The following is a 24,339-nucleotide window of genomic DNA, read 5'->3' on the forward strand; positions in this document are numbered from 1 at the left end:
TTATATTTACATAAAATATTTATTGGATTGCACAAATAATGATCACAGCCAGAGAAATTATTCCCCCAGACGAAGCAAGGCACCTAAATAGCTGAGGAACTGAGTTTTGAGCGTTCATCATATTCATCCGATTTTGTCGATTAGTGCGATCTTATTTGTTGGTTTTTTCATGCTCAGATTAAGCCAGATTTTGTTTCAAGGCCGCAGTGGTTTAGTTATTGATTACGATACATTATTAAACATGGATAAAAAGTAATTTTTTTCCAATTCAAATGCAACGCATTCACAAAGCAATTGTTTTACATAACATGACATTCCTGATGGTTAGAACAATTTATTTAGAAAAACAAAATGAAAGCCTTTTGTCTTCACTGAAGTGGCCAATTTGTGTTTCAGAAGTAGATTAATTGTATTCGCTGGTTCCATGTTGGGCTGAACTAAGAAAATGTTGTTCTGTCAGTATCACAATAAATTGAACAATGCCCAGGCCAGGATGAAAGGGAGGGAAGTAAAAATCAGCAACAGCATATGGACAGAACCCGTGTTGGGTGGCAGGTGGCATGCAACATGCAGCTCTACACAAACAAAACAGATTGACATCTTTGGCCTGCACACCTTGGGTCAGCTACTACCAGCAGCAGGATCTCAATATCACCTGGTAGCTTTTACATTAGTGGGAGCTGTACACAAGTTTTTAAACAACATTTACACATCAATCATATTCATGCGACATTCCAGTTACAAGTCACTTTCTTTTCCCATTGGGTGAAAAAAAAAGGCGAAATTACTATCAAGCAATGTTTACGAGCCAAACTATTCCTTAATATCTAAAGGGAGGCATACAACACAACACAACACAGACTACTGATGGAGGGATTGGGGAAGGTTAACCTACCCAAAATGCACTGCAGGATGGAGAAGCATCCCCCTGGTGGTGAGAAATTGCAATGTTACAAGTTGGATGTTGTCACAATATGGTAGAACATGCTTCAGAACAGTTGCCAAGAGGCTCTTTGCCAAAGTGTAGTTTTAACAGGACACATTCCAATGACATAACTAAAAATGAGGAGGAGAATAAAATCTGGTGTCCATGGGAAACATTCCCACATCTTCTTTAATAAATTTATATTTCAAAAGGGTCCATCCTCCTTCCCATATTTCATATTTCCTCTTTCACCAGGTTAAAATTAATGTTGCCAGCAAGCACCAATTTTCATCTGTAAATGGTCATTCAGGGTTTGGGACCCTATATGGCACTCCATGACACCTGACAGTAAAGAAACTTTAGAGCTGAACTAATCCTGCTTTCAACGAGGCTCCCCTTGTTAGCCAGAAATCCGTGCTGGAAATCAGTCTGGTCACTGGAAACAGTAATACTGCAACTGAGTTACAACTATGCTTTAGACATATCATTGTCACAAATTTTAACTTGCAACTTGAAGTATAAACACTTGCGGAGTTGTTAATGGAACAGTGAATGTCCAGGCATGTCAAGAATGGGCATAACTCGCTCTTTGTAACTGGATGAAGTAGCAAATGTAGCTATCCCATCCTAGTGGCAATGCAAACCATGCAACTAAGCCAGTTATGGTAAATCAGCTGGAGGTACCAAAGAATACCATGGGGATGACACTTTTTTTAGGTTCACTGCTTCCTTTCAGGAACTCCCTATCTCTATTCAGTACCACCTTAATAGAAAGGGCAGAACAGGAACCATGTACAAAATTCTGAGGGGTCATGTATCCTTTTGTGGCAAACTCTAGAGCAAGGGGTCACTGATAAAGGGGTTGCTCATTTAAGTCAGTGATGAGAATTTTTCAGAGGATCCTGAAAATTTCAAACTCTTCCTCAAAAAGCAGTGGAAGCAGAGTTTGCATAAAGTCAGAGATAGATGGATTCCTGATAAATCAAGGGGGTCAAAGGTGATCAGAGGGTGGCAGGAATCTGGAGTAATCAGATCAACTGTTATCTACTCTGAAAAGCCCACTTCTCCTCATTCATATGAATGTCATATTCTGCCACTGGCTGGCGATATGGCAGTTCCCACATTAGGTTAGATTTTCCAACTTGCCATTTACCACGATCCATCCATCCATGGGCATTAATATCCATTGGCTTTAATGACAATAGGGTGAGACAGTGTCTAGGATGGGCAGTATGTTTTACACTAATGTCAGAAGGCAGACATCAACTCTATCAAAGAAATGGAAACATTACATTTACATTTCACGAGACCGCGATTTGGGCCTTTATGCCTGTGCCAGCCCAAGACGATTTATCCAGCTTAATCTCCCTTCTCAAATCTCAGCCCTTGGCCCTGTGCAAATCACATTCAAGTTTAGGTTTTAAAAGTAATGTGACGCGAGTTTCTGCCTTTGCTACCCTTTTGGACAGCAAGTTTCAAACTCACTCTGAGTGAAAGAGTTACTCTTCAATTTCTCTCTAACCCTCTGCCTCTTAGTTACTCATCTCTCTCAGAATAGAAAGAGAGAGTGAATACAATGAACCTATCTAGGCTCCTAAATTTTATATAGCTCCATTAAATCTCCTACTGGCCATCCTTCCTTCAAGACAGTGACCAGAACCAATGCAAGCTTTTCTCAACAAAATTCTCCCTTCCAGCAGTCACTGAAGTAAGCATTCTCTATACCCTCTCTAGAGTGAGCACATCCTTCCTGTAACAATCAAACCAGGTCTGAATGCACTAGTGTTTTCTACAGTTCCAGCATAATTTCCCTATTGTTTGTGTTATTGGTTAAAGTTTAAAAAAAAGTGGCCTGCATATTTTAAAATCATATCACCTTGTCCTGCTACTTTATGGATCTGAGAATTGCCTTTCAAAGTTCTATAGGTCATCTATTCTGCTCACGTTCCATCACTAGATCTTCCTTTGTTTTATTTGCCTTCCCAAATGCCTTAGTTCACATTTCTGAGGATTGAATTCCAATCGCCATTTTTCTGCCCATCTGATATCATTCAGTGGGCCAAGGCTTTCTTTCTCACTAGCCTAAGTGGCTAACAGTGCTGGGGGTCATGAAATTGCTAATGAGCTGGCAGGACCATGGTAACGCCAACATAAATAATAAACCCAACAGCTCTAGACTGCATAAATGCTAAATAATGCCAGAACCAAGGGAGACATTTCATCCAAAATAGTCAACCTTCAACAGTTGGGGCTTTTGCCTGAAACGTTGATTTTACTGCTCCTCAGATGCTGCCTGAACTGCTGTGCTCTTCCAGCACCACTAATCCAGAATCTGGTTTCCAGCATCTGCAGTCATTTTTTTACCTAGTTCCCATTCTTACCTGTTCATGCAAAGGGGAGTCTGGATCAGAGCCCTCCTCTGTCCCATAGGGTGACGTGTCTCCCGTTGCAACACGACTCACGGCCATCTCAGCGTGCCCCTTCCCCTGTGGGCCCTTCATCCGGACAAATTCCATGTTGTTGTATTTATAGAAGCCAAACGACATTTTCTGGGCCATCTTAGCAGCAACGCTCACCTGAAAGAAAAAGCACACTGCTTTATTCATCAACGCTCTTTAAGTCCCTGTCACAGTTGCTAGCTCTCCAGTTATTTCCTTTCTTGCACGAATTCAAGTAGTTCCAGTGCACTACCCTACTGGCCTGCTACCTCAGCTCTAGCTCTTTTCCTACTTTCCATCGAGACATCAAGGAGTAGCACGGTGGCTAGTACTGCTGCGTCACAGCACTAGAGTCCCAGGTTCAATTCCAACCTGGGTCGATTGTCTGGGTAAAGTTTGCTCATTCCCCAAGTGTGCGCGTGGGTTTCGTCTGGGTGCTCCGGTTTCCTCCCACAGTCCAGAGATGTGCAAGTCAGGTGGGTTAACTGTGCTAAATGCAAAGTTATGGGGAGAAGGTGGGGGTGCTGGGTCTGTTCGTAGAGTCAGTGCAGACCCCATGGGCCGAATGGCCTCTTTCCGCACTGTAGGGATTCTATGATTTTAATGTTCCAGCTTCTCTCCTATGATTCTATGATCACTGGATAAAAACTGGGTCTAGGAACCAGGACGGACTTGCCCATCTCTTTCGTTGTTCAGCGGTCAGTTGTACTGCTACCATTGCCGTCTTGGCCAGTATTAGCTCATTCAGATTAGTGGGTCCAAACTGGAACTATAATGGCAAACAGCTCTCATTTTTTGGATTTATACATAGAGGAAAAGGCACCAGATGTTACCATTTCCTTTTGTTAAACAAGCCAATTTAGAGATGACGAGAAGTGGCAGAGAAGTGGAGTGAAACAAAAAAAAGTTATCACATTTTTAGTTAGCACAGGTCAGCTTGCCAGTCTCTCTCAAACTTGGATGGATGCTGCTATTACTTACATTAAACAGTGAAGCACTATTCTACAACACTTAAAAGAAAATTCTATGCATTTGCACATGACATTGGTCTTCAGTTGGTAACTTTAAAACAAAATTAACAATATTTACTAAAAGCAGAGGAAAAACATTTACTTCTTAATCAAAATTATTCAAACAGCCGAATGATGTAATTGCTAGTTTACACACATTTAAACTTGGAGCAGCTGGGTGAGCTACAAACTGGCACTTTCAATGTATCTGGGAGCTGGTTACTTATCTCACATTACAAGAACAGCAGTTTTTTTTTTAAAAAAGTAGCTTTTCATTCGCTTTAGAGAGGAAACAGCTTCTCTGTACGGAATCTCTTAAATCCCTTGGTTAGGTCAGAAAGATGGCTTGGTTCCCATTCCAACCGAGTTGAAAAGTGTGGCGCTGGAAAAGCACAACAGGCAGCATTCGAGGAGCTGGAGAATCAACGTTTCGGATATAAGCCCTTCATCAGGAACGATGAAGGTAAATTTAGAACTTGCCTACTCACTCAGCCCGACAGTGGAAAGTAATAATAAACCGCCACTGACAACAATAAAAAAAACTTCCAAGAAAAGCCCGGAATGAAGCATCAAAAGACAAGGAGTGAAGGGCCTACCTTCAGGCTTAATTCTCAATGAATGAATGAATTTTTTTTTTTGGAAAAGAACTCAATTTCTATCTTGAGCATACTCAACGATTGAATAACTATAGCCCTCATGAATATAGATTCCCAAAGGTTCTCAATCCTTTGAATGAAGGAACGCTGCCTACCTCAATCAGAGCCACCTCCTACTGTGAAACGGTGACCATGGGAAGCAAGCTTTCAAATTCCCTAAGAATTTTAATTTTAATTAAATGGTCTCTCAATCTTCTGAACTGTAGGCAATGTTAGTCTAGTCTATCCAATCTCATAACATAGGCACACCTTTTCAAACCAGGGATTGACCTCTTGAAACTTTGCAATTCCCCTCAGCCACTGGATATCCAGTGAATATATATGAAGAAACCCTAAACAGTACACAGCGCTCCACGTGTGAAGTCAGCAAGACCCTATATAATAATTTTCATAAAAGATTTCAGCTGCAAGACTACAAGACCATTCGAGGTTTGTATATTGCAGAAGGGTAGTTCACTTACCCGGTTATCATAGACCTTTTTGAGTGCTTCGTATCTTATGGATCCCTGGAATATTACTCCTTGAAATGTGTTGTTTTTATCACTGGCGACAAGTTCAACACAGACCATTTCGCCCTCACCCACAGACATGTCACTGAATACCTGTGATTGCACATAGAAATGAGTTAGGTTACACAGCAACAACAATGCAGACAGAATCACTGGTTCAGACATGTATGACAACTGAATACAAATGACAAACTGGACCTAGAACAATCAAGACCTCAATATTATTGATTACACAATGCTGTTTAAATCACTCATCCACAAAGAATGCCAAAAACCCATTTTGATTGTTCAACATGATGCACAACAAAATACACCGCAGTTCATTAACGCCATGAGCTGATGTCAAACTTTTTAGCTACAACTATAATAACAAAGCTTCAACAGGGTAAGGAAACATATGCAACCAAAATAAACTGCTGGAATATATACACAATTTGAGGGAGACGATCTAGCCAGAATACATTTTTTGTTTGGGCTGAGGAAGTTGTTCTTGAGAGTATTTGAGTTATTGAAGCTAAAAGTTTGTAAAATACGTCATTCTATCAAGGCAGCGGAGATCACTTGCATCCTCCCAAAATGACAGGCATCAACTCCTACTCTGAACAAAACAGTCTGCAGTGATAAACAAAAACAGAAATTACTGAAAAAGCTCAGCAGTTCTGGCATCATCTGTGGGGGGTGAGGGTGGGGAGGGCAAAGGATCAGAGTTAATGTTTCAGGTTGAGTGACCCTTCCTCAGCCCACCAATGGGTGCAACAGTTAATACCGCTATAGGCTAGAATTAGAAGGCAGCAGAGGGCCTTTGGAGGACATTACACACATCGGGAGGAATTCAAAAACAATAATGTTCAAATGAAAACAGAAAATGCTGGAAATATTTGACAGAAGCTGCCAAACCCGTTGGGAGGGAAACAGAGTTAACAGTTCCAGTCACGTCCTTGCATCAGGAACTCTGATGAATGAGTAACGAACTTGGTTTCTCTCCACAGATGCTGCCAGACAGGCTGGGTATTTCCAGCATTTTCTGTCTTTTATTTCAAACTTCCAGCAACCTCAGTACTTCGCTTTTTCATAATTGTGAGAATTTTAAAATCAAGGCACTACTTAATCAGGAACCATTTCAGGTCGCAGGGTGAAGGGCAAATGGGGAGATTCAGATTTCTTCAAGTTACAATAGGTTAAGTTTGGGACTTTTTATATTGACTATTCCAACAAAGGTGTCTTTATTAATATCTTTGTTAATGGATGCCAGCTCCCTGAGAAGTATGGTATGCATGCATGAAACATAAACCAGTACACTCCAAACATTAACATTTTGCTGCAGGTGGAAAATAGTTATTGAAGGAGGAAGTATTGACTCGGAGCCTGAATTTTTACAAGCAACTATAGTTTCAAGAATTTGCCCATTTGGATCACGAGGTCAGAGGCAAACTTCATTGCTAATAAAAATTCAATTGCTGGACATAATAACAATGTCCCAAACCCATTTAAAATGCGCAGATTTTCTCTCCAGGCCTTCCAGAGAATAATAGAAAAAGATTACCTCTTCAAAACTGTCAATCATGAAGAAGATATTTGGATAACTGATTTTGGATTCCTCTCCTTTACTATCCATTGGATGCTTACTTGGGGAAGCGAATACTTGCTGTTTCAAAAAGCAAAAGCAGCAGAAAAATGATTTTGATTTCAACAGATGAAAGCACTGCACCCCAATACAAACTTAAATATTACCATGGCTAAGAGCTTTGCAGGACAATTCAGAAAATAAAAACCTTCACTCTTTCACAGAATCGGAACTATTGCTGATATTCACTGTAATATTTTGAAGGTAATGAGTATTGAGCAGAACCTAATGTTGACACTGCTCACCACAGCTGGTAACTAACCCATTGAAAATCCTCTTGTACAATCATCACCAACTTGGCTATTCAGCTTAGAGCAGCAATTATGGCTTTTGTTTCCCAGTACACTGGCTGAATTGATTATTTGATTAGTAGCAAGGAGGCTAAATAGGAAAATAATAGATTCAAACTTGCCTGGAAAGCATTTATGATGGATTAAAACAAGGCCAAATTTGAGATATGTACATGCACGAGTCCAAGCAAAAGTAATACTATGCGTTGGTGTTCACTTTAAATGTACTGAATCCCCATGGGCACATTATCAGTACAGAATTGCCCTGTTTACCAAACTAGTTCCATTTTAACTGATTGAAAATTGGTTGAAGAAAAGTCAAGGCTGAAAATGTGTTGCTGGAAAAGCGCAGCAGGTCAGGCAGCATCCAGGGAACAGGAGAATCGACGTTTCGGGCATAAGCCCTTCTCCTATGCCCAAAACGTCAATTCTCCTGTTCCCTGGATGCTGCCTGACCTGCTGCACTTTTCCAGCAACACATTTTCAGCTCTGATCTCCAGCATCTGCAGACCTCACTTTCTCCTCCCTGAAGCAAAATCAAACCATCTAAAGTGTTGCCTGTGATTAAACTAGGAGAAAGTGAGGACCGCAGATGGAGATCAGAGTCGAGTGTGTGGTGCTGGAAAAGCACAGCCAGTCAGGCAGCGTCCAAGGAGGAGAATCGGTGCTTTGGGCATAAGCCCTTCATTAGGAATCAGCCTTATTGATGCTGCCTGACCTGCTGTGCTTTTCCAGCACCACACTCTCAACTCATATGACCATACGTTGCTATGAAATACGGAGTTGGTGACTCACCTGTGACTTTTTCTTGTGAATGTGAATGTCTCCTCCATCTGACCGTGTGCACACTGCACACGTTACTACATATTCCAGCTACAGAGAAAAACACAGGTTTTACAACAATTTTGCAGCTGTTAAGATTTGCATGTGAATCAAACAGCACCAAAAGGCCATTCGACATTGCGATGCATCATACTGAAGACCCATTCTGCTTTCACCAGATATCCACATTTGTGTATTACATAGCCATTGATGCTGGATTTAAGTGAGGAATAGGATAGCTAATATGTTCCTATACTCTAGTTCACTGAGCTTGGTTGCAACCACTCCATTGGTGACCTGACTAACAAGATCTAATTCAGTACAGACTAACATTTAAAGCTGTATATTTGAGAGACCAGCATCTTGCAGGTGCTCCTGGGGATTGCAAGCATAGTCGACAATTTATTATAGTTTTTTTTAAGAACGTTATTGCAGTCATTATAGTTTACCAATATAATAGTTTTATTCATTTTGTTTCATTAGCATACAAAAAAACCATCACAGTGATTTCTTAAACTGAATTTTCAAATGTGCTATATAGGGTCAACAGTGACTGGCTGAGATCAAAAGAGAAAATGCTGGAAAATCTCAGCAGGTCTGGCAACATCTATAAGGAGAGAAAAGAGCTGACGTTTCGAGTCTAACTGACCCTTTGTCAAAGCTTGGCTGGCTGAGGTATTTTTTATTCTAAATACAGAAATTGTAAAAGGTAGTTTATTTTATGTACAAGGGGTCATAGAGTCAGAGATGTACAGCATGGAAACAGACCCTTCGGTCCAACCTGTCCATGCTGACCAGATATCCCCACCCAATCTAGTCCCATCTGCCAGCACCCAGCCCATATCCCTCCAAACCCTTCCCCCATATCCCTCCAAACCCTTCCTATTAAAAGAAGGGCCTGTGCCCGAAACGTCGAATCTCCTGTTCCCTGGATTCTGCCCGACCTGCTGTGCTGTTCCAGCAATAAAGTTTCAACTTTGATCTCCAGCATCTGCAGACCTCACTTTCTCCTTCCTATTCATATACCCATCCAAATGCCTCTTAAATGTTGCAATTGTACCAGCCTCCTCCACTTCCTCTAGCAGCTCATTCCATAACTGTACTACCCTCTGTGTAAAGAGGTTGCCCCTTAGGTCTCTTTTATATCTTTCCCCTCTCACCCTCAATCTATGCCCTCTAGTTCTGGAAAAGACTGTCAGTTTCTCCTATCCATGCCCCTCATAATTTTGTAAATCTTTATAAGGTCACCCCTCAACCTCCGACGCTCCAGGGAAAATAGCCCCAACCTGTCCAGCCTCCCCCTATAGCTCAAATCCTCCAACCCTGGCAACCTCCTTGTAAATCTTTTCTGAACCCTTTCAAGTTTCACAACATCTTTCCCATAGGAAGGAGACCAGAATTGCACGCAATATTCCAACAGTGGCCTACCCAATATCCTGTACAGCCACAACATGACCTCCCAACTCCTGTACTCAATACTCTGACCGATAAAGGAAAGCATACCAGACGCCTTTTTCACTATCCTATCTACCTGCGACTCCACTTTCATGGAGCTATGAACTTGCACTCCAAGGTCTCTTTGTTCAGCAGCACTCCCTAGGACCTTACCATTAAGTGTACAAGTCCTGCTAAGATTTACTTTCCTAAAATGCAGCACCTCGCATTTATCTGAATTAAACTCCATCTGCCACTTTTCAGCCCATTAGCCCATCTGGTAAAGATCCTGTTGTAATCTGAGTCATTGAAAATTCCTTTTTTGTAGGCTTATTATTAAGGGCACATATGAAATACAGGGTGAAATGGCTAATAGATTTAGAAAAGTTATTACACTTCAGGATCAGCCATATAGATGGGTGATTGTCAGGAAAGGTAAGAAGGCAGTTCAAAAGTCTCCGATGGCTATTCCTCTAGCAAATAGATATTCTGTTCTTGGAACTGTAGGTGATAGTCTCTGAGGAAAATGGAAGGGCAGTCAGTTATTGAACACTTGGAATGATTCTTATGTGAAGTAACATTTGACAAGATTTAATAGAATTACTAGTACTACAGGGTACTCTCCTGTCAGCAGCATAGACTGCTGCTTGTGGCAGTGAGCATGAACTTAGGATGGTTTGTTTCTTTCTTGGTGCTAGGATTAAGGGCATCTTTAAACATTTCAAGCATATTGTTAAAGGGGAGATTGAGAAGCCAGTAATTATTGTACACATTGTTTGAAATGACATTTTTCAGGGAAAAGATTAAAGCAATATAGAGTTGAATTTAAGAGGTTAGGTCGAAGGTTTAAAAAAAAAAAAAGAAACTTTAAAGTAGTAATTTCTGGTTTTCTCCCAATGCTAAACTCAAATGAGGGAAGGAACAAAAAGGTTAAAAGGCGATAAATCAATAGCTGAAGAGCTGGTGCATTCAGGGATTCAGGTTTTTGGACAATTGGAATGTCTTTTGGGATAGAAAAGACCTGTGCAAAAAAAAAAAAATGGGCCTAACCTAAACTGGAAAGGGACCAATCTTAGTAGGGAGAGTTGCTCATTCTATTAAGGGAGGCTTTATACTGATAGTGAAGGTGAGTGGAGGAATTCTAAGTAGCAGCGTAAATGGAAGGATTGATGGGGAAGGTTCTGAATGAGAGGACAGCACGTCAATTAGAAAAGAAAGGCAGAGTCAGTCAGAGTATGTAGCAACTCAGAAGAACTAAAATGCATTTATTTCAATGCAAGAGGGCTTCCATGCAAGGCTAATGAACTCAAGGCATGTTTAAGAACATGGAATTGGGACATCATAGCTTTTACAGAAACTTGGCTGAGTGATAGACAAGACTAGCAACTCGGTGTTCTGGGTTTTAGATGGTATAGGAAGAATAGTAAAGGAAGGGGATGGCATTTTTGGTTAAGGAATACAGTTCTGCTGTAACTGGGGAAGAGATTTCTGAAAATCGTCCGGTGAAAAAATATGGGTAGAAATTACAAATAAGGAAAGAAAGATCACTGATTGACTGTTTGGGGGGGGGGGGGGGGGGGGAAGGGGCCTATAATACAATCAGAGGGAAATTGTGAAACAAATATGGAGGGAGATCTCAGCTATAATGAAAGATAATAAGGTGCAATAATGGGGGATTTTAATTTTCCAAACATTGACTGGGGCTACCATAGTGTTAAAAAGTTTGGATGATGAAGAATTTGTCAAAGTTGTTCAAGAAAATTTATCAATATGTGGATGCTTCTACTAGGGAAGGAGCAAGATTAGATCTTCTTTGGGGAATAAGGCAGGGCAGGTCACAAAGCTAGGCCCTTTTTTCTAAGAGCTATTCCTTGGCTCAAGGATATTTTGTCCTTTATCTTTTTCAGAGGGGTAATAAACCAGGCCGGGCTCTGATCAGTCTGGTTTGGCAAAGAGATGGAAAGGATTTTGAGAGGCCGTTTGTTTATTTGTGAACAGTTGAGACTTCAGGCCAAAGTGGTCATGATTATAGGTGACCTGTATCATGAAAGGGGGTGGTCAGCTCTTAGCTGAGCAGTTTAGTTCAGTCTTGAGCTGGTGAGGAGTTCAAACGAGAGCTGTCTGGAAACACTCTCTCTCGCTCTTTCTGCCCTTCAACATGTAAGCACATGTTCCATTTATGCTGGGTTTTAAAGGGAGTTTGTTTATTGGGACTGTTGTGTATGTTCGGAACAGCATAATTAAGTCTAGTTTGGATAGATTGAGTTCTGTAGGGGTTCCTTATTCTGTTCGTGTTTCATTGTGTAATTTTGTGAATAAATTTGCTGTCTGTTTTAAATTTGGTAGTCAACCTCGCTAACCTAATCTGGGTAATTTTCCACTGTACACGTACTGAAAAAATTGCAAAGTTATAATCTGGGATGTCTGCTTAAGAATGCTTTGAGTGGTCTGGCCTAGTCCATAACACAGGTGACTGAAGCAAAAGTGGGGGCACATTGAGTCTAGCGCTTAGACTTCTATTACTTTGAAAGTGATCATGGAAAAGAATAAGCCTTCCACAAAAGTTAAAGATTTTAATTGGAATAAGGCAAATTTTTAAATGGTGTGATTAGAGTGGACTGTTCGCAGGTAAAAGAGCATCCGACAAGTGAAAGGTGTTTAAGAATTTGATGATGACAGTACAGAAGCATTTTGTTCCTGTCAGAATGAAGGGTAAGGCTGATAATATTAATGAAAAATAGATAAATAAAGATATGAGGTTCTGGTCAAAAATAAGAGAATCGTAGCTTCACTATAGACAACTTGGTTCAATTGAATCTCTTAATCAATATAAAAAGTGTAAGGGCATTCTTGAGAGAGAAATCAGGAAGGCAAAGAAGTGAGATAGGATTGGCAGATAAGATTAAGGTTAGTCCAAAAGAGATTTTACAAATACATTAAAGAGCAAGAGAGTAACTAGAGAGGGGGTAGGTCAAATGATCAAAACCTGTGTGTGAACCTCATGAGATGGGAGAGATGCTAAATGAATATTTCAAGTTGGTTTTATCATGAAGAAAGAAATGGAGTCTAGAGATTGCAGGCAAATAAACTTTGTTTTAAAAAATAGTTCACACTACAGAAGAGGAAGTTTGGAAGGTCTTAGAGACTATAAAGGTGAATAAATCTGCAGGACCTGAGCTAATGTAGGTGGGAGGTTAGGGAGGAAATTGAGAGACCCCTTGCATCATCTATAACTAAAGGTGAGGTGTCTGATGACTGGAGTGTGGTGAATGTTGTACTTTGACTTAAGAAAAGTTGTAAGGAGAAACTGGGAAACTATAGTCCTGTGAGTCTGACTTCGGTAAATTGTTGAAAGGGATTACAAAATATAGGATTTATGGACATTTAGAGAGGTAAAAACTGATTAAAGGATAATCAGCATAGTTTTGAGAGAGGAAAATTGTGTCCCACAAACTAGATGGAGTTTCTTGAGGAAGCTACCAAAAAGAAAGACTGAGGGCAGAGCAGTAAACATTGTTTATTTGGACTTCAGCAAAGCCTTTGACAAGATTCCGCATGATAGTAAAGTTAGGTCATATGGGATTCAGGGTGAGCTTGCCTATTGGATGCATAATTGGCTCAATGGCAGGAGAGAGAGAGAGCAATGGTGGAGGGCTACTTTTCAGACTGGAGACCTGTCACCAGCAGTGTTCCACAGGGATCGGTTCTGGGTCCTCTTTGGTTTGTCATTTATATAAATAATTTGGATGAGAAGAGGAGTCATGGTTAGTAAGTTTGCAGACAACACCAAAATTGGTGGTACTGTAGACAGTGAAAAGGTTTTCTAAGATTACAAAGGAATCTTGATCAAATGGGTCAATGGGCTAAAAACTGGCTGATGGCATTCAATCTGGATAAACGTGAGGTATTGCATTTTTGGTACAACAAACAAGGGTAGGGCTTATACAATTAATGCTGGAGCCTTGGGCAGTGTTATAAAACAGAGGAATCTAGGGGACTAGGTTTATAATTCTTTAAAGTTTGTGTCACATAAACAGGGTGGTTAAAAAGGCATTTGGCACGCTTGCATTCATTGTTCAGTCTTTTTGAGTACAGGAGTTGGGAAGTCATGTTGAAGTTACACAGGATATTGGTGATGATTCGGAGATGCCGGTGTTGGACTGGGGTGTACAAAGTTAAAAATCACACAACACCAGGTTATAGTCCAACAGGTTTAATTGGAAGCACACTAGCTTTCGGAGCGACACTCCATCAGGATATTGGTGAGCACTCTTCTGGAATAATGTGTCCAGTAACTGAATGACCAGAACAGGAGGGATATTAAGCTGGAGAAGGTTCAGAAGAGATTTACCAGGATGTTGCTGGGTATGGAAGGTTTGAGTTAAAGAAAGGGTGGATAGCTTGGGACTTCTTTTCACTGGAGCTTAGGAGGTTGAGAGGCAACCTGACAGAAGTTTATAAAACAATGAGAGCTATCCTTGTGCATCTGGATGGAAGAACTGCTCATGGGTTGGAAGGTACTGTCTAAGGAGCCTTGATGAATTTCTGCAGTGCATATTGTAGATAGTACAAGCTGCTGCTACTGACCATTGGTGGAGGGAGTGGATGCTTGTGGATGTGGTGCCAGTCAAATGGGCTGCTTCGTCCTAGGATGGTGCAAGATTCTTGGGTATTATTGGAGCTGCACCCCTGGCAGGTGGGGAGTATTCCATCACATTCCTGACTTGTGTCTTGAAGATGGCCGACAGACTTTGGGGAGCCAGGATGTTGGTTATTCATTGCATGATTCAGAGCCTCTGACCTGCTCTTGTAGCCACTATATTTATATGGCGAGTCCAGCTCAACTTCTGATCAATGGTAAATCCCCAGGATGTTGGCAGTGGGAGATTCAATGATAATGTTATCAAACATCAAGGGATGATGGTTAGATTCACTCTTGTTGATGATGATCATTGCCAGGCATTTCTATGGCATGAATGTGACTGGTCAATCTATTTTTGGATAGGGTCAAGATCTTGCAGTCTGTGTCTAAATGCAGCTTCAGTTTCTTAGGAGTTGCAAGTGGTGCTGAAAGTTGTTCAGTGAACATTCCCACTTCTGACCTTTATAATGGAGGGGAGGTGATTAATGAAGCAGCTGAAAGTGGTTTGACTGAGGATATGGCCCGGAGGAATTCCCGCAGAGGTACGCTGTTCTCATAAGGAGGAAGAGGCTGTAGCTTTAGAAGATGCTGTTGAAGGAATCTTGAGGAGTTCCTGAGTGCTGCCATTGTTTATTGTTGGTGGATAGGATACTCTGTTGTCCTGGATGATGTTGAGCTCCAGAAGTGTTGTTAGAGATGCAATGTGTAAAACTGTGAAGCCATCCCTAATAGTATAAAAATTCACATATAGGCCAGACAGCAGAGAGGGTCTGTAAACATCACTACACATCTAATAAGAGAAACAAATTTGAGTTTTGCACTTCAGCTTAACTTGATAGATTACACAAATCTAGTTTCACGGTTTCTCACTGGTTAAATTCCTAACCTGTGAACTGGTGATCAAACCTCATGCCTGTTGAGTTACCCTACATGAGCCAAAGTTCCCTGTCACTAATGTGTATCTGAACTCTAATGATTATAAGTCCACCCATAAAAAAATCTACTGCTGGTTCGTTAACCACATTTCAGGTTTCCTCACTAATACTCAATCTCTAGATGATGATAATAGCAGAGATACCCATCACCACACAAACCACAAGTTCCTGTTAACCCCATAGGATTACAATAAAATGTATTTTAATCAAGATTTTGTTTAAAAAGCATGAATTTAGGGCAGTGATACAAAAGTAGAGGCAAGCCTCTCATCCTAAGAAAAACAGAGAAATTGGGACTGCTCTGCTCGAAACAAAAGGTTAAGGAGAGATTTAATTCAAATTTTCAAATAGTGAAGGATTGTGAGAAAAAAATAAGGGAAGCTATTTCACTGGTAGGAGGATCAATAGCCAGAATATGACAATTAACAGAAGACCAAAGAATGATAATAAGGACTTATTTTTTTTTAAATTACAAAATTATAATCTGTAAAGATTTGTTTGAAAGGGTGCTAGCAAAAGATTCAATTATAGCTTTTGAAAGGAAATTGGATATACTTGACAGGCAAGCATTTACAGGGCTGTGGGAATGAGCTATGGGATTAATTGGAAAAGTCTTCCAAAAAGTTACATAAGCCTATTTGGACATTTCCTTTGCAGAAAAAAAGCCTTGTAATCTATTGTTAAAAGAAGAGATAAATGGTATTAGCAATTATACATGCATAGTGTTGCAAATTTAAGGTGACAGCAGATGGGAATTCAAGAATCGCACTGCTTTGTTGTTAGCTTGGTAAGGGTGGTATCTCCGATTGCCTTGCGACTGGTACTGCTGTCCCTGCACACAAACTAAACCAGTCCCACAATGTTGCACAGCCATTTCAATGTCATAAGTGTTAATTATTGTCAAATGACTTTTTTGGCACTGCAATTAACAGGTACAAGTGTTGAGCCTCAGATTGTAATTGTTATTGGAGATTTAAACTGCAACAAAACAATGTTTCTTTTCCACTATCCTTTTTCTCTACCTGATTTAGTATTGATTTGATAGATTTCACAAACTTTTATTCTGCTTGTTTAGGAACACGGACTGTTGCATGTCCTGTTCACTCAGGTTTTCGCTCACCAGCTTCCCCCTCCTCCAGTGGTTTATAGCCAATAAATCAGATTCAGAACTGAAAACTCAATCGTCACTAGAGGGTGCTGTAGCTCTAATGCAATTGGGGTAATAGAAAAACTGCTAACGATTTGGGAAATTTATTCCAACTACAAGAAACTCAAAGCAGCAAGGAAGAATTTGGGTGCAATGATTACATTTACAGTTTGGTTGATTCAGGTCGTATGGAACGGAAAGGTGCTTATTTCATGCTAAATATCTTCCTGCTCACATAATTTGGTAAATAAAACATCTATTCAGGGAGTAGAAAATGATGCATTATTGAGTTGTTGCAATAGACAGATGAAGTCAAACAAGTTTTCATTTAAAATTTCCCATATGCGCAGGTACAGCAGGAGTGACCAGGAAAGGAAAACCTGAAACTTGCCTTATCACACCCTCAAGACATCCCAATGTGCTTGACAGGAATTAGTTACTTTTAAAGTTGTTGTTCAATATGCAAGTTCCAAGTGTCAAACCCTGGTTAGCTTTCCCCTTCCTAGACACTAGGTTTAGAAACACCCCAGTTCCCCAATGGTCTGCACCACACGGTTGACAATTTAGTTACGTTTTGCCTGCTTCCCTGCATCAAATACTCCATTTAGTTAGTCAAGCCTAGAGGCAGAAAACCAGCCATGAATGAGGATTCTGGGTAATCCAAGATGGAGAACAGGGAAAATTTCTGGCTGTAACAGCTGCTCCTTTTTTGGAGGTGTTTTAGGTGTTGGAGGTAACTTCCTCGAATTCCAGGAGCAACAATTACTTTGGGGGAAAAAGTCAAAACAACAGCATTTTAAAAGGGAGAAGAACAGACAAAGGAAGCACATGGTGAGGTTATTGCAGGAGAGAGAGAGAGAGAGAGAGAGAGAGAGAGAGATAGAAAAGTTGAAGTTCTAAATTGGAGAAAGGCGAATTTTGACGGTATTAGGCGAGAACTTTCAAAAGCTGATTGGGGGCAGATGTTCTCCAGTAAAAAGGATGGCTGGAAAATGGGAAGCCTTCAGGAATGAGATAACGAGAATCCAGAGAAAGTATATTCCTGTTAGGGTGAAAGGAAAGGCTGGTAGGTATAAGGAATGCTGGATGACTAAAGAAATTGAGGGTTTGGTTAAAGATAAAGAAGGAAGCATATGTCAGGTATAGACAGGATAGATCGAGTGAATCCTAAGAGTATAAAGGAAGTAGGAGTATACTTAAGAGGGAAATCAGGAGGGCAAAAAGGGGACATGAGATAGCTTTGGCAAATAGAATTAAGGAGAATCCAAAGAGTTTTTACAAATACATTAAGGACAAAAGGGTAACTAGGGAGAGAATAGGGCCCCTCAAAGATCAGCAAGGTGGTTTTTGTGTGGAGCTGCAGAAAGTGGGGGGGGATACTAAACGAGTATTTTTCATCAGTATTTACTGTGGAAAAGGATATGGAAGATAAAGAATGTAGGGAAATAGATAGTGACACCTTCCAAAATGTCCATATTACACACAGGAGGAAGTGCTGGATGTCTGAAATGCATAAAAGGTGGATAAATATCCAGGGTTAGGATATCTAGTTGGCATGGATGGGTTGGACCGAAGGGTCTATTTCCATGTTGTACATCTCTATGACTCTAAGTGCATTTAAGAGATATTTTAATCAATTGACAGTCGTAGAGTAGTAAAGATAAGAATATACAACCGGTCAGACCATTGAAACCCATAACATATTGGTGGTCATGAGTCTGAAACAAAATCGGGTATAGCACCTCAAGACGGAGCATGACCATTCAGGAAGTATCCAGTCTCAATGTACCTTTTGTAAAACCAGGTTCAGGTAAACACTCTCCTCCCAGTCAATGTCTGGATCACCAAGACCAGGCAGCTTTTTGGAATCTCGGCGGTAAACTTCAACTTCAACCTGACAACACAACAGGAGAAGACAGAACCAAAACACAGTCATTTAATATTCCCAGATGGAATCATCCTGATCAGTCAAGTTACTGATTTGTGGTAATTTAGAGAATCATTTTTTTTTTTTGCACATAGCATTCTGGGTTTTCTACTGATGTTTCCAAATAGATGGATGTTACAGAAAATTGTCACAGTGGTTGCAAAAGATGGAGCAGTGGGAATACAGATGTGGAATAGAGGTGGCATATTGTGAAATAAAACACTAACTATAGGGAAAGTATACTCAGCTTACGATAGTAAAATTAAAAAGGAATTGGCCTTGCTGTGCATAATAGAGACTATTAAAGGTAGCCATAGAGGCAAAACATTTAGCTTTCTTCGAGCTTGCATGGAAAGCAAGAGCAATGATAATATTAAACTTGTACAACAATCCAGGAGAACAGATATATAATAACTGTGGAATGACTGAAGTGACTGTCCAGGATGTTAGGGGTGTCAAATACAGCTATACAGCGAAACCTGAAGTTAATGTTCCTTCTACCCGACTTGGTCAAAGAGAATGAAGGCCTGATAAAAGGAGAATTGAGTTATTACAAAGAAATAATTAATGATGTGTTGTTCCATCAATTGGCAGGCTGATAGCAAGACAGGTCCAGAAAAGAAAGCAGTGCTGTTTAAATTTTTTATTTTGACTATTTTAACTAAAAGCAAAACTATATAGTTTCACCATGAAATAATTTGGTCCAGGTACACTTAGGCTCCAACAATTCAAAGTCTGGATTAAGGATTATAATGTATTTTTCTCACATGGACATAGATTAGAACCCTCAGAGTCATGTTTTATCATCACACAAAGGTAAGGAGTTGTTCAAAGCACCTGTTGGACCGAGTTTTCTCTAATGACTGTACAAAAGTATTGTATTCTTTGTATACACTGGTGCTTTTGATACACAGACCACTTATGAATGTGGCAAAAAATCCAAGTCCTAAGGTTATTTGGAAAACGTAGACGCTAGTGGGCTTTTCTTTCCCAAACAGGGAAGGAAAGCAAGTTAACCTTGACGGTGTAGTATTCCCTACACAGGTTCAGTCAGTTCTGTATTATCTTGCCTCATTGTTCAGCGACTTTGGAACTTACTCTATTTACACTAAAAATACTGCTTGTTTACCACAGATACTTCATTGTGATGAGGACATTTTAGTACTAATCATGCACAAAAAAACTTCAGTCAGGATGTAACTTGATCTTTGGTTAGTACACAAATTATTCTAAATAATTTTTATTGCATTTTTTTTAAAGGAACTGTCAGGGTGCTCAGATAAGGGTAGTGCAGTAGTCGACATGGACTTCAAGTACGACTTTTGACAAGGTCTCCCATAGCTGACTAGTTAGGAAGCTAAGAGCCCATGGGATCCAGGGCAATTTGGCAAATTGCATCGAACATTGGCTTTGTGGCAGGAAACAGAGGGTAATGGTGAGAGGGAGTTTTTCTGACTGGAAGCCTGTGTCCAATGGCTATTTGTTGTGTACATTAATACATACATCTATACATGAATGTAGAGGGTATGATCAGCAAGTTCACTGCAGACAGGAATAGGTGGTGTGTGGAACAGCAAGGAGGGAAGAATTAGACTACAAGACAGTATAGATGGCCTGGTCAGATGTGAGAGGTGATGTTTTTGGAAGGACACATTCAATGGTTGGACCATAGGAAGCGCACAGGGTGAAAGGGACCTAGACATGCAGGTCAATAGACTCTTGAAGGCAGCAGGACCAGTATAGATGGCCTGGTCAGATGTGAGAGGTGATGTTTTTGGAAGGACACATTCAATGGTTGGACCATAGGAAGCGCACAGGGTCAAAGGGACCTAGACATGCACGTCAATAGACTCTTGAAGGCAGCAGGACTGAGTTAGGGTTAAAAATAAAAGAGCATACACAATGTATTCCATGCCTTAATGAAGAAAGGGAACTAAGAGCAAAAATAGAATGATGATAAAACTGTGTTATGTTGGTTGGGCCACAGCTGGAGTACTGTGTGCAGTCTAGGAAGGATATGATTGCATTAGAGAGGATGTAGAAAAAATTCACCAGGATGTTGCCTGAGCTGGAGCAATTCAGCAATGAAGGGAGACTCGATAGGCTGAGGTTATTTCCCTTTGAATAGAGAAGGCTGGGAAGGAGTAGGTGGGGAAATCTGATTGAGATGTACAAAGTTCTGAGGGGCATAGACAGGACAGGTAAGGATAACTGTTTCCACTTAGTAGCAGGGTCAATAACCAGGGGGCATAGTTTTAACAAGCTGAGGAGCAAGTTCAGAGGTTTTAAAAAAGGCAACAGTATTTCACTCCAGGGTTGTGGGTATCTGAAACTCACTGCCTAAAAGGTTGGCCGAGGTCAGGACCCTAAAGACATTTAAGAACCATTTACATGAACCTGAATCACTATGGCATACAGGGATCGGACTCAAATGCTGGTAAACAAGATTAAAATGGATGGATATTTAATGATTGGTGTGAACACGTTGGGTCAAATCAGCCTGGTTCTGGAAAAACCAACTCATGAGTTGAAGCTTCTGCCTCCACGTATGGAGGTCCCCCCCTTCCCCTTAGTATATAGCAAGATGCTGAGACAACAAAGCACCAAAATAAATCTGCAAAGTTTACATTTTCACATCTATCTACAGTCATAGGTCTAATAACTCTCTAGAAATACCTCACTGCATGGTTTGGCAAAATAATCCATGCAACCTATTCAATCACCACAGCCACAAACCAAATCAGAAGTAACCAGTTTAAGGGTGTGAATGTCTCCTGGAACAATACCTCCAGATAACTTAACCCCCTCCATGACACATTGCAATGTCTGAAGTTATGACTCCAGCTCAATAATGCTGAGCTGCTGATGTGGTTGCTATGGAGTAATGCAGGGGATCACCAGACCCCAACATGCTATACGTCACCTGCTGTGCTATCTTTTCTTTAAAAAAATTAGATTTCAAGATTCAAACATCACTTAATAGTTATCTGCAACAAAATGTAGATTTATCTCATTACTCTAAATTTCATAACACTTAAGTCTCCTCAGTACCATTTAAACGCCTATCCCAGTTTAGATACAGCTGGTGTGTGGAACTGATGAGTCACATTGATGGATTGATGTTCTTTTTACTTAAAAAGATATTAACATACTGCATCAGTTAAATCAACAAGAAGAATAACCAGAAGTAAGTGACCAATCATTTGCTTCAATTGGAAAATAATTTAGTAGCCAAAAATAGTTGATGAGAAAAACAGAAATCTTTGAGCATATTATTTGTATTTGAAGTCTGAATACATTTGCTAGGAAATGTACATGTTGTCCAGTGCTAAATAATTACTATTCAAAGTAGAACTAATTAAAATCTGCAAGAAAGAAAACTTTAGCCATGTCCACAGTACAGCTCATGAATAATTATTCAAGTGCACATAATCCCTTGGCAATTACCAGAGAGTTGAATTCTCCATGCTACTGAATAATTTGCTTTTATTGGGTGGGTGCACTCCCTAAAAGGAAGCTGTATGGAGAAAAGATGATCCTTAAATTTAATGTTGTTTGCTGTCTAGCTGTGCCCAAAAATTTGAAAAGCCAGGGAATCTCATTATGCTAAAGATGCTGTACCTGTAACAATACTGTGTGTAAAACAAAAGGCAAAAAAATCAAGAGTGAAAATCTATTCAAAGTGGCAGTGGTGTAGAAGAGAGAGAGATTAGAAACCATTCTGGAGGTTTTTTTTTAAAAAAATGAGACAATCCTGAATTGCTGATCTTTTCCCATCATCCAGTATAACATCCCACAAATATACAGTATTGAAATTGCTGTGTTTGCTGCTCCATGTGTGATATACCATGGTGTTCCATGACTCAGCACATGCTGATATCACTGGCTCCACTGCACCTTGTAATTTGCCTCAAATCTATTCAGATCGTTTCCATCAAATTCAATTTTGGGGGGTTGGGAAGAGGAGGACAGGGATAACCACTCTACTTTATGGCTCAATAAATTTAAGTGAAGGCAATTCTTAAAAATCACATTAGAAGTGCTCAAACATTTTAATCTTAATCAGTACAGAATTTACATGCATCAAAACAATACGATCAGATTGGCAATCTGTCAAGATTGTCCTGAAATTTTCAGGAATTACTGATTTTTCAAAAAAGTAAAAACATAGCACAATTAGCAGTCATTTTACAGTGAATAGCAGGAGGAGAGTGGACTCCCTCATCTTTGGGATGACAAGGACATCATTTCCTGATAATAGAGACTTGAGGAATATTCCTTTGCAAATAATGAGTCTGTACTGTCAGATATGACCACAACATACGATCATTAAGTATGCTGACCACATCATTGCACTTATTTCCAAGAGCCCAACAGCAGAAACAGTATATTTTTAAAAAGCAATTCAGCTCATCAAGCTGCCTTTATCCAAGAAAGTAACAGGGACAGTAACCATGTGAGAGCTGCATTTAAGTTATTAAGGATGCTGCTACATTTAGATGTAGTCTAGATGACAGGGAGTGTCAGTTTCTTTATCCTGTTGGCAGACTGACTTTTGTAAATCTGCAATTCTGTGATTCTGCCAGTGTGAGAGAGTTATTTATAGCTATGTTTATAGAGCAGCTTTAATATAGTAAAACGTCGTAATGCATTTTGGAAGGATATAATCGGACAAAATTTGATATAAAGCCACAAAAATATACAAGACTATTGACCAGAAGCTTGATCAAAAATATCAGTGTTAAGGAGTGTCTCAAGATTGTTGATTAAGCTTTGAAAGTGAAGAACATTGTGGAAGAACATCTTTTTTTAAAAAAAGGAAAAAAATCTAAGTGTGCAAAGAAAACTAGAGCAATTCCATTGCTGTGAAATTCCTTTAGGAAAACACAACTGACCGGAGTTGTACAAGTTGCACAGCTTTGAAATGCCAGCCTGGTGTTGGATTAGGATTTCCTTCCATCTAATACCCATTAAGCAGCTTTCTTTCAACTGCACCCTCAAATCTCAGATGGAGTGGAAATGCAGTGTGGTTGCTAAAATGCTATTCAGGCATTCTGCTGAAATATCACAAGAGAAAGGAAATTGCTTTTGTTCATCTTACACAGACAAATATTAGCTAAGCAAAGGGAATCTCAAACAATGGTCAAATATACCTGAATTGTCCTGCCCAATTTACTTTATAGTTTATAATGTATTCCTTCCACAAGACAAACTACAAGTGTACTTAGGGCAAAAAAAAAACCTTTTTACTCAGGATATTCATTGACGAGAGTGAATATAATAAGGTAATCTAATCTTTATCACCATGAAGAACTCCAAAGAAGAGTGTGTGTCTGGGACCTTCCAGTTTGACTTTAGTTTAGGGCAGCAATGCAAGAATAAAGCCATGTTGCTGCATGTATGGCCCATCTTTCAACAAGGTCTGGACTGATCTGACTGCTCAGCATTTGGTGTGGGGAGCTAGGTGGAGCTTGCTGTTGAACCTTAGTCTGCATGTGACATGCCTATTAGCTTTCTGCCAAAGAGAAGAGGGTGGGCATATCATGTAACAACTTAAACTACACTGAATGGAAGGTCTTGTACCGCTACAGGCACAGTCCCTGTTCTGAACTAGAAGCTTCAGGTCCTGTACAACTTCTATGAAACTTCGCATTTTTATATTCTATTCCCCTTGCAAGAAGCACCAAAATCACCACAATGACTCTGACCCCAAGTGAACTAACTACTGATCTGAATATATCGAAACAAAATGTAACAGTTTCTTCCCCGTTAGCTTTTATGAAAAGTTTTAATTTCATGAGGAGATTAAATTGATCAAATACAAAAATTACACCCAGGGAAAAGATTCCCTAGAAAGCTCTCTATTTAATCATTCCTTACTTGATATTTATTCATTTAAAAGGTATTGGAACAACTAATAAAAACTGAAAGGAAGCCAAAAGATTTGAATGTTCAATTAACAGCAAGTCATTTGAAAACT

The 24,339-nt window shown here is 39.9% G+C and overlaps 1 protein-coding gene across 5 annotated transcripts in view; it reads right to left on the minus strand.

Moving 5' to 3' along the window:
• Positions 1 to 24,339, minus strand: part of kiaa0930 (KIAA0930 ortholog) — a 101,160-nt gene that overhangs the window by 17,295 nt on the left and 59,526 nt on the right. For 2 of the 5 annotated variants that reach the window (XM_043709229.1, XM_043709233.1), the window contains exons 3-8: positions 18,222 to 18,326; positions 8,248 to 8,325; positions 7,082 to 7,183; positions 5,491 to 5,631; positions 3,307 to 3,501; positions 896 to 928 (exon numbers count right to left, since the gene is read on the minus strand). In XM_043709229.1, coding sequence (XP_043565164.1) covers positions 896 to 928; positions 3,307 to 3,501; positions 5,491 to 5,631; positions 7,082 to 7,183; positions 8,248 to 8,325; positions 18,222 to 18,326 — 654 coding nt within the window. The remainder of the gene's footprint in view (positions 1 to 895; positions 929 to 3,306; positions 3,502 to 5,490; positions 5,632 to 7,081; positions 7,184 to 8,247; positions 8,326 to 18,221; positions 18,327 to 24,339) is intronic. The other 3 variants (XM_043709232.1, XM_043709231.1, XM_043709230.1) reach the window with 3 other exon arrangements.

Source organism: Chiloscyllium plagiosum, chromosome 19 (assembly GCF_004010195.1).
Source record: "Chiloscyllium plagiosum isolate BGI_BamShark_2017 chromosome 19, ASM401019v2, whole genome shotgun sequence".
Classification (NCBI taxonomy): domain Eukaryota; kingdom Metazoa; phylum Chordata; class Chondrichthyes; order Orectolobiformes; family Hemiscylliidae; genus Chiloscyllium; species Chiloscyllium plagiosum.